The sequence below is a fragment of the Cetorhinus maximus genome, chromosome 10, assembly GCF_964194155.1.
Source record: "Cetorhinus maximus chromosome 10, sCetMax3.hap1.1, whole genome shotgun sequence".
NCBI classification, from domain to species: domain Eukaryota; kingdom Metazoa; phylum Chordata; class Chondrichthyes; order Lamniformes; family Cetorhinidae; genus Cetorhinus; species Cetorhinus maximus.
The window spans coordinates 94,082,565-94,095,985 of NC_135888.1; the positions used below are offsets into that span (position 1 = coordinate 94,082,565).

General features: G+C 46.5%; 1 protein-coding gene across 1 annotated transcript in view; it reads left to right on the forward strand.

Moving 5' to 3' along the window:
- Window positions 1–13,421, forward strand: part of LOC144685340 (uncharacterized) — a 156,351-nt gene that overhangs the window by 82,737 nt on the left and 60,193 nt on the right. The window contains exon 5 of the mRNA XM_078549748.1: window positions 10,239–10,387. Coding sequence (XP_078405874.1) covers window positions 10,239–10,387 — 149 coding nt within the window. The remainder of the gene's footprint in view (window positions 1–10,238; window positions 10,388–13,421) is intronic.

Here is a 13,421-nt window from a genome sequence, read left to right on the forward strand (position 1 = left end):
TAAGTACTTAGTTTTGAAACCTGATGTGGGCTTTTAAGGGCTTGGTGCTTCTTTGAAAATTAATGATGGCTGATGTGGGGGTTATGGACACACAATTTATTGTGGAGCCTGGGAAGTAGTGTCATAGCTGAGCTCCTTCAACTTTTGTTAGGTTGGGGGACTGGAACCTGGCTGGCGAGGCAGCATGTGTTGCTTACCCCCTTATTATCCCTCAAAAGCTGTTGTCTCAGCAGTGTCTGCAGGTGAGGCAAACTGTGTTTTGCAGGTGAATGCATAGTATTCTTAGCAAAGCCTTGCCAGAATTGGAGCATGTATGACTAAGTCATGTATGACGTCCTTCCAATTCATAAGTGTATGTGGCTTTGACAGGATCACGTATATTGCGATGGCCCACGTGCTTTGGGGAAAAGAGTACTATATTTTATCTTGGGGTGATGGTCCCTTTAAAAAATAGGTCTCCCTGAAAGGGATTTATGTTAAAGCACCTGGCTTCCAGCAAATAATCATGTTGCTAGGTTGCACGGGACATAAGTAAGAGAGAAAAAAAGGTCAACATAAGTTAATTATGGGGGGTGGTTCTGTATTCAAGCAGTTAAGTTTTAAGTTTTTGACCAAGAAGAAGAGAAAACATCTCTCTCAAATAAAGTTCAGCTGAAATTTTATCTGTTGGCTAAAAGGGAGGAAACTCTTGCTAATTGAAGGACTCCTAACAGTGAGTTGAACTTCTGGTATAGCCAAGCTGAGAGAGTGAGAGAGAGAGAGAAAGAGAGAGAAGGAGAAAGTTTTAGATGCAAAGCTCTAGAGTTAAGGATTATTATAACCAGGAGAGTTATGACCTGAAGTGACTACGCTTAAGACACTAAAAGTTCCAGTGTTGAATGGGGAATTTGTAACCATAGGACAGTTGGAAGAGATTTGAAGGGACAACCTTGCCAGAAGTAAGCAGAAGGCCCAAGAAATCTCAACCCTTATATGAATCTTTGGGGCAGCACTAAGATTAATTGGTTAATCTTCCAATTTTTGATAAGTATCTAAATTGAGTTTTGGTGTGTAAGTCTAATAGATGTAGAAGGAAAATAGATTTAAGGAGTTTGGCTAAGATTATAGGTAACTGAGTTCATTGTACTTTTAATATCTTTAATATAACTGAAATATAACTGAGAATATTTAAAATAGTGTGTAGTTATTATGGTTCATAATCTTTGATTTTGGTTTAGTAAAATGTATTTATTTTAAACAAATAAAGTTGTGGCATCATTCTTTCAGTAAATACCTGAGGTTCTGGGTTTTTAAAAAAACTAACACGGTATTGGTCTCTACTGAGAACATAACAATATAGGCCTGTTCATGCTAAGGGCCTGCAGCATTTTCCCTTATAGGTGCCAGATGTTGTGGGCCTGTAGGTTGGTCTGGATGAAATGCACCCAATCTAGTGGCACTTCCATTGAAACATTTCTTGATACACAAATCAGAAGATCCTGCAGGGACCTCTGGCTGAAATTGGGATTCAATGAATGTGTCACAGGCCTTTCCCTCATGTGTAACTCCACACCTGGCATCTGCAGTTGGAGCCACACCTCAGATCAGAGGCTTCTGATTCTTCCTCTTCATCCTCTTTTAAGGTTGAATCTGGTTCCCCCATCTTCCTGGCAGGAAATTTCTCACCTCTTTGCTGTGAGGTTGTGCACTGTGCAGTAGACTGTAATGATCCTTGAGACTCTCCATGGCGCATACTGCAGTGATCCGCCTGAGTCGTCCAGGCAGCGGTACCATATCTTCAGCACTTCAATGGTTTGTCCTACTGTTGCCCTTGTTGACGCATAGGAGGCATTATACCTCTCCTTTGCTGGGCTTTGTGGGTTCTGTACAGGTATCATGAGCCAGGTCTTACGAGGAGAGCCCCTGTCACCCTGGAGCTGTCCCGGCAATTGCACAGGGGAAGCAGACATCCGTGGCATCTGATAGTGACTGAGAACATACGAGTCATGAGAGCTCCCTGGGAAGCGAGGACACACCGGCAGGATTCATTTTTGGTAGCCACAACCCAGCTGCACATTGATGGAATGAAACTCCTTTTGGTTTATGACTGCTGCTGGCTGTTCCCAGGGAGCTCTCAGCATCACATGTGTGCAATCAATTGCCCCTTGCACTTGAGGAAATCCAGCTATGGAGCCGAATTCAACAGATCTGGCTGCCTGGCTCTCAGGATCTGTGGTGGATCTCACAAAATCATCGGTCCTTTTGAACAGGAGATTGTTGAATCCCCTTATGCATGTGTGTGTGGCTGACTGGGAGATGCCACACATGTCCCCATAGAGTCCTGGAACAACCCGGTGGCAAGGCTGCAGTGTCTTTTAAGGCTACTAGCATAGAATTGCATCCCATTCCACAGGGCAGTCGGTCTTCCTGCAGGAGCTGACAGAGGTCAGTGACTGACTGCTGTGACACCATCAGCCATCTTTGACATTGCCTCTCTGACGTTTGCAAGTAGTTACTACCCATGTGGAATATTCAGTTACATGCCATTGCCGGCATCACACTGGCATCTGGCTGCCAACCTCCTAAGCTGTCAGACCCTCTGCTACCGCCTTTTGTTGTCCTTCTGGCCATTGCTGCACCTGGTCCCTGGCCATCCTTTGCCAGTCCCTGTCTTCCTCCACAATAGTGTCAAAAAGCATTGGGTACATGAGACCCATCCTGTCTGCCTGAAGTGAATTACAGACAGAAGGCCAGCAAAGATCTGGTCAGTACAGTCTATTTGGCCCTCCTTCCTAACTTGATGCTGTGCATCAATTGCACCCTGATCTTCAATAACCCCACCGTGGCCAACTCCGCAGCTCCAGCTCCGAAATACGGTTAGCCAGTAGCTGCAGCTGGACATACTTCCTGCACGCATGGTTGCCAGGGACACTTTAAAGAATACTAACTATGCTGGGGCCTTATTCCACTCCAAACACTCCCACTACAGTCCAAAGTCCTCACCTTATTTTGTTTAAGCCAATGGACTGCAACAGTTTAATTAGTTGAGAAAGTAGAAGTAGAAGTGCTCACCTGACCCTCCTTACCAATCAGCTGCCGCTCCTGTGTCGCATCACTTTTTGAATTGTGACATCACTTCGAACTCCACCACCTGAGGGTCCTGAGGGTACGCCTCTCCTCTCCGGTCTGAGCCTCTGTTTCTCGCGCCCTTTAATAGCGTTCTCGCTGGCCTCTCCTCTCTGGTCTCAGCCTCTGTATTTCGCGCCCTTTTATACCGCTCTCACTGGCCTCTCCTCTCCAGTCTAAAACTCACCTTCTTCCAATCCTAACGGTAACTTTTAGTTAATTGCTAAATTAAAGAAAGACTAGACTTTAGATAGAACTTAACCCTTAATTTAACCCTTAAAATCCCTCAGTCACCAATCTCCAACTGAAGGTCTCTACTGCAGCCAAACACTGCACACCAGTGCAGACAAAGTCTGCTTGTAACATCCTCAAAGAAGTTTAATTTGCGAAAAGATTTTAATGTGATCTTTTGCCTGTGAACTTGTTCCTTTTAAGTATTTCATTTGGCTTTGTTGTCTTTATGTTTCATAATTTTTGTTAGTTTATTTGTTATTTAATATCAACCTTTGTGTTATGCTGAAGATGTAATAAGAAATAAATTTAGAACAATACTGAAAGCTATTATTCAATGTTAATAATGTGAGGATCCTGAGCTAATTTATTGGTTCAAGCAATTAAACTAATTTTGGAAAATCAGGCTTATGACTTTCCAACACTCTATGGTGAATTTTATGGGGGGGGCATATTGCTCGACTCCACCTCCACCACCACCCCACCATGTAGAAAGGTCGGTCTTGAGCTAACGTCTTTAAAAAAGCCTGTTCCGCAGCAATACTACACTGGAGGCGGCCTTACCGTGTTGAGAGTAGGACATCTGCCCCTCAGGGAAAGGAAGCCCTGCCCTCAAGAGCTGTTGAGCAATTTGATTGCCCTGAGGAGAAGATCCATGGATGCTGGATTTACAGATGATTCCAGAGTTTTTGGTTGGGAAGGGATCAGGGACCCTAGGGAGGGGGGAGAAGGGTGGGTTTTGGAGGACAGAGAAGGGGAGAGGCATAAATGAGGGACATCTTGGGGGGCATTTGCCCAATGGGCACAGTGCACACCCCAAAAGAGTTACCCCGCCTTCCTTCCCACTTTATAACTCAAAGTCATAAAAGAGCAAGCTTTGGTCCACCCTCCCCAGCTGCAAGTGTTATTGTGGCGGAGGTGGAAACAGGCCATTAATTGGGGGGCAATGTATTTTGGGGGACAGCTGAAGGTGGGCAGAAAGGTGGTGGGCTAGCTACGCATTATATTTTACATGCCCCCCCACCCCACCCCCACCCGCCTATAAATACACTGGCAGTGGGATGGGGGCATAAAATTCCCCATGTCAGCAGCACAGCTTCCCAGGAACAATTGATTGGGACTAGTTTAAATTTGCACGGCAGCAGTTACAAACTTTCTCCTTCATGCCCGTGTAGACACATGGGGAGGTAGTGATGGGAGGCAGGGGGGTGGGGATGAGGGACACATATCAAAATAAAATGATAGTCACAAACTTGGTTGACAGTCATTTTCTGAGTGTCCTTTCTTTGCTTTGGGGAGGGGAAAGGGGGAGATAGAATCAGAAGAGGTGAGAGGGAGAAAAGCCACAATAATCGGGGAGAGGCTGAAGGCTTCCTTGAGGGGCCAGGGAAAGCACTACTGCTCTTCCTGACTTTTTTTTTTGTAAAAATATACTTTATTCATAAAATATCTTCAATCACATTCCAAACCATTTCAAAAACAACATTACAAGGGTACAATCCAGGTTAAACTTTTACAAAATGTATCACCAGGTGCATCAGTACAAACAATATTACAATCATTTACAGCCTTTCATTTTGATCTGTACAGCCCGAGGGGCTCTAAACAGTTCCCAGTCTCTCGGTGCGCTGTGGTAGAAAGGTCCTAGACAGCGACCCTTCCCCACTGCGCCCCCGCGGCAGCTGCCCCAAGCTTTAGTGCGTCCCTCAGCACGTAGTCCTGGACTTTGGATTGTGCCAGTCCGCAACAATCGGTCGGGGACAACTCTTTGTGCTGGAAGACCAACAAGTTTCGGGCAGACCAAAGCGCGTCTTTCACCGAGTTGATGATCCTCCAGCTGCAGTCGATGTTTGTCTCGGTGTGTGTCCCTGGGAACAGCCCGTAGAGCACAGAGTCCTGTGTCACAGAACTGCTCGGGATGAACCTCGACAGCAACCACTGCATCTCTCTCCAGACTTTCTTTGCAAAGGCACAATCCACAAGGAGGTGAACAACGGTCTCTTCCCCACCACAGCCACCTCGAGGGCAACGTGCAGAGGGGGTGAGCCTCCTGGCGTGTAGGAAGGATCTGACGGGGAGGGCCTTTCTCACCACCAGCCAAGCTATGTCTTGGTGCTTGTTGGAAAGTTCTGGCGATGAGGCATTCTGCCAAATGACTTTGACAGTCTGCTCGGGGAACCATCCCACAGGGTCCACCCTCTCCTTTTCCCTCAGGGCCTCTAGGACGTTACGTGCTGACCACTGCCTGATGGACTTGTGGTCAAAGGTGTTTTTCTGCATAAATTTTTCCACCAGGGACAGGTGGTACGGCACGGTCCAACTACTTGGAGCGTTCCGCGGCAGCGTGGCCAGACCCATCCTTCGCAACACCGGGGACAGGTAGAACCTCAGCACGTAGTGACACTTGGTGTTTGCGTACTGAGGGTCTACGCACCGCTTGATGCAGCCACACACAAAGGTGGCCATCAGTATGAGGGCGATGTTGGGCACGTTTTTTCCCCCTTTATCTAGAGGCTTGTACATCGCGTCCCTGCGGACACGATCCATTTTCGACCTCCAGATAAAGCGGAAGATGGCTCGAGTGATCGCCATCGCGCAGGAGTCTGGAATGGGCCAGACCTGCGCCACGTACAGCAACAGCGAGAGTACCTCACACCTGATGACCAGGTTCTTACCCGCAATGGAGAGGGAGCGTCGCTCCCACATGCCCAGTTTCCTTTTCACCATAGCCACTCGCTCCTTCCAGTTTCTAACGCATGTCCCGGTCCCTCCGAACCATATCCCCAGCACCTTCAGGCCGTCAGCCCTGACAGTGAAGGGGACAAAGGATCGGTCAGCCCAGTTCCCAAAGAACATGGCCTCGCTCTTCCCACGATTTACCTTGGCTCCCGAGGCCAGTTCGAACTGGTCGCAGATGTGCATCAGTCTGCGCACCGACAGCGGATCCGAGCAGAAGACGGCGACGTCGTCCATGTACAGGGAGGCTTTTACCTGAGTGCCTCCACTGCCTGGGATCGTCACTCCTCTTATGCCCGGATCCTTCCTGATGGACTCGGCAAAGGGTTCTATGCAGCACACGAAAAGGACAGGCGAGAGAGGACAGCCCTGCCTGACTCCAGATTTAATCGGAAAGCTATCTGTTTCCCACCCATTGATTGAGACTGCGCTACTGATGTTAGTGTAGAGCAGTTGGATCCAATTTCGAATTCCCTCCCCAAACCCCATTTTGGAGAGCACATCCCCCATGTAGGTGTGCGATATTCTGTCAAAGGCCTTCTCCTGATCCAAGCTGATGAGGCAGGTATCCACACCCCTGTCCTGTACATAGGCAATCGTATCCCTGAGCAGCGCCAGGCTGTCAGAGATCTTCCTGCCTGGCACAGAGCAGGTCTGGTCAGGGTGAATCACCAATTCCAGAGCGGATTTGACCCGATTGGCGATGACCTTGGACAGAATCTTATAGTCCATATTCAACAGTGAAATGGGTCACCAATTTCTAATTTCCTCCCTTTCCCCCTTGTGCTTGTAGATGAGGGTGATGATGCCTTTCCTCATGGATTCTGACATACTACCGGCCAGGAGCATACTCTCGTACACTCCTAGCAGGTCCGGGCCGATCAAGTCCCACAGAGCCGAATACAACTCCGCCGGCAAGCCGTCGCTTCCGGGAGTTTTACTCTTCTCGAAGGACTCCAGGGCCTTAGTCAGTTCATCAGGAGTTAGCGGTTTGTCCAGGCTCTCCCGCGTACTGTGGTCTAAGACCTCCGTGATAGAGGACAGGAAGGACTGGGAGGCCGTGCTGTCCGTGGGCTTCACGTCATACAGTCCGGCATAAAAGGATTTGCTGATCCTCAGAATGTCGGACCGTGATGACTTTACTGAGCCGTCTTCTTCCTTCAGGCTGCTGATCACAGAGCGCTCTCTGTGTACCTTTTGGAAGAAGAAACGTGAGCACGTCTCATCCTGCTCCACGGAGCGGACTCTGGAACGGAAGATGATCTTGGAGGCCTCCGAGGCAAAGTGCGAGGCTTGCTGGCCCTTCACCTCTTGGAGCTCCTCCTTGACATCGACCCCCATCGACTGCAGCCGGAGCAGATTCTGCATCTTTTTCTGGAGTCGGGACATTTCCCTCTGTTCCTTTCTAGCTTTCTGGGTGCCTTTGAGGATGAAAAACCTCTTGATGCTTCCCTTGATCGCTTCCCACCAGTGTGTCAGGGACTCAAAGAGGGGTTTCACGGTTCTCCAACCTTTGTAATCCCTCTTGAGCTCCTCAATGTTCTCTGGGGTCAGCAGTTGCACATTTAGCTTCCATGCCCCCCTGCCCACCCTCAGGTCCTTCTCCAAGTGGCAGTCCGCCAGTAGGAGGCAGTGGTCAGAGAACTACTGCTCTTCCTGACCCGCAAGCAGTGCTCAAAATGACACTTTCTTTATGGAGCTAGCACTTGCACTTCTCTTTCACTGACAGCTTTCCCAACCCCTGCAAAGTGACTGTGAATTTTAAATTGCATGACCAATTGCACTATGGAACTCCGATTTAAGTATTTTATTCAGGCACCTTGATGATCGCTGGCATTAAAGTGGCAGCAATCCGCAGCGTGTTGGGGATGCTTTTATCATATTTAAATCTTTAAAGCCTCCCATCGACCACCTCTTGCCTGTCGTGGGTGTGTAGGGAAGGCTTAATATCAGGCCTAATGGTCTATCGATATAACAGTAATTTACAGGGAAAATATCCTGAACATAGATATTGAAAGGAAAAATCAGAAAGCGAGGTGATAAGCCACTAAAAACTCATTAACAAACTAAAGTGATTTTAAAACAAAAACATAACAGTATATGTGGAAGCAAACAGCTTGATTATGTGAGTCCTCTATTTTAAGATAGTGATATGTATAATGGGCATGTTGAGGTATGTAACTGTGTTTCAGAAATGAGGATCCATGACAAAAGGCATAACCGAATTGTTGACACAAGATATGTCTAAATTTTCACGGTACATCAACTAATATTACTGATTTATCCAGTGTTTACATGAACTAGAAGAATGTTCTTTGTAAACTGATATTTTGGGGTGAAATTCAACTTTCGCAGATGCACAAAACAGATGATAACAGGTTTGTCACCTGTTGTACACCCCACCCAATTTCTCTTTTTTTTTATTTGTTCATAGGATGTTGGCAATGCTGTCATGACCAGCATTTTTTTTATTCATGCATGGGATGTGGGCCTTGCTGGCTAGGCCAGCATTTATTGCCCATCCCTAATTGCCCTTGAGAAGGTGGTGGTGAGCTGCCTTCTTGAACTGCCATGGTGTAGGTACACCCACAGTGCTGTTAGGGAGGAAGTTCCAGGATTTTGACCCAGTGGCAGTGAAGGAATGGTGATATATTTCCAAGTCAGGATGGTATATGGCTTCCAGGTGTTCCCATGTGTCTGCTGCCCTGGTCCTTGTAGATGTTAGAGGCCGTGGGTTTGGAAGGTGCTGTCTAAGGAGCCTTGGTGAGTTCCTGCAGTGCATCTTATAGATGGTACACACTATTGCCACTGTGCGTTGGTGATGGAAGGAGTGAATGTTTGCGGATGGGGTGCCAATCAAGTGGGCTGCTATGTCCTGAATGGTGTCAAGCTTCTTGACTGTTGTTGGAGCTGCACTCACCCAGGCAAGTGGGGAGTATTCCATCACACTCCTGACTTGTACCTTGTAGAGGGTGTTTAGGCTCTGGGGAGTCAGAAGGTGAGTTATTCGCTGCAGGATTCCTAGCCTCTGACCTGCTCTTGTAGCCACAGTATTTATATGGCTAGTCCAGTTCAGTTTCTGGTCAATGGTCACCCGCAGGATGTAGATAGTAGGCAATTCAGTGATGGTAATAACATTGAATGTGAAGGGGAAATGTTGGATTCTGTCATGTTGGAGATGGTCATTGTCTGGCACTTGCGTGGAGCAAATGATACTTGCCACTTGTCAGCCCAAGCCTGGATATTGTCCAGGTCTTGCTGCATTTGGACATGGGCTGCTTCATTATCTGAGGAGTTCCAAATGATGCTGAACATTGTGCAATCATCAGCAAACATCCCCACTTCTGACCCTTATTGCACATCCCTAATTGCTTTTGAGAAGGTTGTGGTGCACCTTCTTGAACCGTTGCATTCTATGTGGTGTAGTTACACTCACAGTGCTGTTAGGGAGGGAGTTCCAGAACTTTGACCCAGTGACAATGAAGTAACAGGAATGTAGCTCCAAGTAAGAATAGTGTGTGACTGAAAGGAACTTGCAGGCAGTAGTGTCCCCACGATCTAGTTGTCCTTATCCTTCAAGGTGCTGGAGGTTGTGGATTTGGAAGATGCTGTTGAAAAAACTGCTGCAGCGCATCTTGCAGATAGTACACACTGCTGCCACAGTGCATCAATGGTGGAGGGAGTGAATGTTTAAGATGATGGATTATGTGCTAATCAATTGAGCTGCTTTGTCCTGAATGTTGTTGGGCTTCTTGAATGTTGCTGGGTCTGCACTGACTTGTGCCTTGTAGATGATGTGCAGGCTTTGGGAAGTCAGGAGGTGAGTTACTTGTCACAGAATTCCCAGCCTTTGACCTGTTCTTATAGCCACAGTATTGAAATGGCCGGCCCAGTTCAATGGTACAATTTCGGGTCAATAGTAATACCCAGGATGTTGATGGTGGGAGGTTTTAGCAATGCTAATGCCATTGAATTGTTACAAGAAAATGATTAGATTCTTTCTTGTTGGAGATGGCCTTTGGCTAGCACATGTGTGGCACAAATATTACTTGCCACTTATCAGCCCAGTCTTGAATATTTTAAGAAGTACTTCTCCTCTCCATTTTATTTCTCCCTGTACCATGCCCTTAAATGTTCATAAACCTCAATCTCTGTTTCAATTATAGATCCACAACTACACTGGACCTGCCAAAATTGTGGTTCAGTTAGTAACCATTGATGAACCGCCACTTTTGCATGTGCACAGCCTAGTGGGAAGACAATGTGAAAATGGAATCTGTGTGATCCAAATGGACTCTGAGGACATGACTGCAAGGTAGGAATGTAGGTTTAAAGTAATATAAATATTTGGAGGCTTATTTCAAGTATCTATAGCAATCTTATTTGAGATTGGAATTTGGAGATTGGATAAATATTATAAAAGAACTGTAATAACAGAGGGATCAGCCACTTCAATTTTTTGAGAAATGATGTATTTTCACTGCTTATTTTCCATTGGATTTAGCAGAGATGGACAGCCAATCCTGTCAATTTCTGACCAAGCAGGTTAGGTTAAAATTGGGCTGAAATTGACTTTGCTGGTGTCACTAAACGGTCAGCAGTAGATTATCTGCTTGTTATTCTTTATGCCTGACTTGTCTTTCTGGTGAAGTCAATGGAAAGGAAGACTGGGTGAGGTGTAGTACAGATGACTGACCTGCTATCATCAAATTATGTCCCCACTAAAGTCAACTTTAAGAATATAAGTAATGTTCCCAGTATATAATGAAAATTGTTCTGGTGATTTTGCTATCTCAATTTGGACTGTTCCTGCCTGTCTTGAATAAATTCCACAGCTTCACTGGGCAGAATTTTCTACCTGCCGGGTGGGCGGGCCCGACCCAATCTCTGGCAGCCAGGGAGCCGATCCCCACCGGAGAAGCGGGCCCCACCGCCATTTTACGTGGGCAGGCCAATTAAGGCCCGGCCAGCGTGACGTCCGCCGGGAAGCGCTATGCACTTCCTATGCGGGCAGGGGGGAATTCCCCAAAAGCGAGAGTGCGCTCATTCGCGCATGCACACGAAAGAACGCACATCTCCCTGAGGCTAAGTGCTGCCTCAGGGAGATCGCTGACAGTTTTAAAAATGTCAAATGAGATGGGACATGTTCATAAATTACACTAAAGCTTTATTAAACTTTTTAAATCCCTACATGAAACCTCATCCCGCCGGTGGATGAGGTTTCATGTTTTTTCTATTTGCCGCTGGGGCTCCAGGCCTGCCCACCAACCTTAAGGTTGGACGGGCAGGTCCTTTAATTGTTTCAATGATCCTGTCAATGGCCTCAATTGGCCATTGACAGGTTGGCGGGCCCGCAGCTGATTTTGCTTTCTGAAAATTTAAATGGGACGGGATGACGTTGGGGGTTCCGTCCAACATCATCCCATGTCATTTTACGCGTCGGCAAGCGGGCCCCGCCCCCTGCTCGCCAACGGCAAAATTCAGCCCACTGTTTCCAGGAACTAACAGTTAGTGCTTTGTGGTAGGAGCCGAAGGGAAGATAATAAAATATAGCATCTAATAGTGAGGTAGTTAGCAACTGGTACAAATAAAATAGCTTTACTGAAGCACAAATGCATTTCATATGTTAAAGTATTCTTGAATTGGAAGAAAATGTGTTCAATGAGATAATAATCATTAGATCAAATTGACAGTCTCTGAAGTAGATTTCTAAGTACTGAATAATATATGTAATGTTGTAATTTCTATCCCTATTCATGCAGAGAGACATAATAAAATAATTCTAATAATCCAGAGTGTCTTGAAGTGATGAGCTCAAACGCCATTAAAATTACAGTTTAGAAAAATGCTATTTGATTTGAAGATGTATTTTGATTTGGAAACTTGGACCTATAAAGCTAATTAAAATAAACCAAATGAAAATTGATCTCCCAAAAATCAGAAAGGATTTCAGTCCCCAGAAACAGTAGAACAGCAGTAGGCCATTCAGCCCCTTCAGCCAGCTCAATCATTAAGTTAGATCATGGCTGATCTCCACCTCAACTCTATTTTCCTGCCTTTGGCCTGGATTTTTCCTATGGCGGGCGGGCTGGGCAGGAGCAGGTGGGTGCAGAGCCGATCGCCGCCCGCAATTGGCTGCGCGCCGCCATTTTACGTAGGCAGGCCAACTAAGGCCCGCCTAGCATAACGCACGGCCAGTAGCACTCAGAGCTACCCGTGCAGGCGGGGGGAGGAGGGAAAGTCGGGGCCTGCGTTCTTTCACGCATGCGCGTGGAAGAGCGCAGTAATCTCCCTGAGGCACGGAGCTGCCTCAGGGAGATTGAATAGACAATAAAATACTTCAATCTATGGTGTAAAAATTTATTTAAACATGTCCCCTCATGTGATAGTGTCACATGAGTTGGGACATGTTTGTGAAGGTGGGAAAATGAATGAATTAATTTTATAAAAGCTTCAAGTTCCTGAAAAACGCAAAGGCTGCCTGGGCTTTTCAGCTGCCCACTGACATTAAGGTTGGATGGGCAGCATTCTTAACTAGTTTAAATACTTTCTTAAGGGCCTTAATAGGCCGTTGACATTTCAAACGAAATATCGTGATGGCGCGCGATGACGTCGGGATGCATGCCCGACGTCATCGCACATAATTTTACGTGTCGGTTTGTCGGACCCGTCCCCGCATGCCAACCGGAAGTTTCAGCCCTTTGTTTTATCTTCCTTAATAACCTACCTAACAAAATATCTATCTCAGCCTTGAAATCTTCAATTTTTCCGCCATCCACAACTTTTTGGGAGAAAGAGTCCCACTTTTCTACTATCCCTTCTGTGAAAAAGTGCTTCCTGATTTCAGTCCTGATGGCCTGGCTTTAACTTTAAGGTTATGCCCCCATGTTCATAATTTCCCCACTGGAGAAAATAGTTTATCCGTATCTATCCTACAAATCCTTTTAATATTTTAAAGATCAGTTCACCCCCTCAATCTCCTATACTTGAGAGCATATAAAGCAAGTTTATGCAACCTGGACTCAATTTAATCCTCTAAACTCTGGTATAGTTTTGTCTTCCTCCAAGGTCAATACATCCTTTTTGGAGTGTGAGTCCTAAAACTGAATTCACGCAATGCATGAAAGAAATGACTTGGAAGCAGAAAACCCTCCAGGAGATGGCAAAAAGAATCTTCGGCTCGGTGAGCGGGGGCAGGGCCCGCTTGCCGAGGCGTAAAATGATGCGGGGTGAAGTCAGGCATGCATCCCGGCGTCACAGTGCGTCATTTAGATTTTCAGTTCAGCCGGGGTGCAGTCAACTCGGCTGCATGTCCGCTGAACTGTCAAAGGCCTATTAAGGCCTGTTAA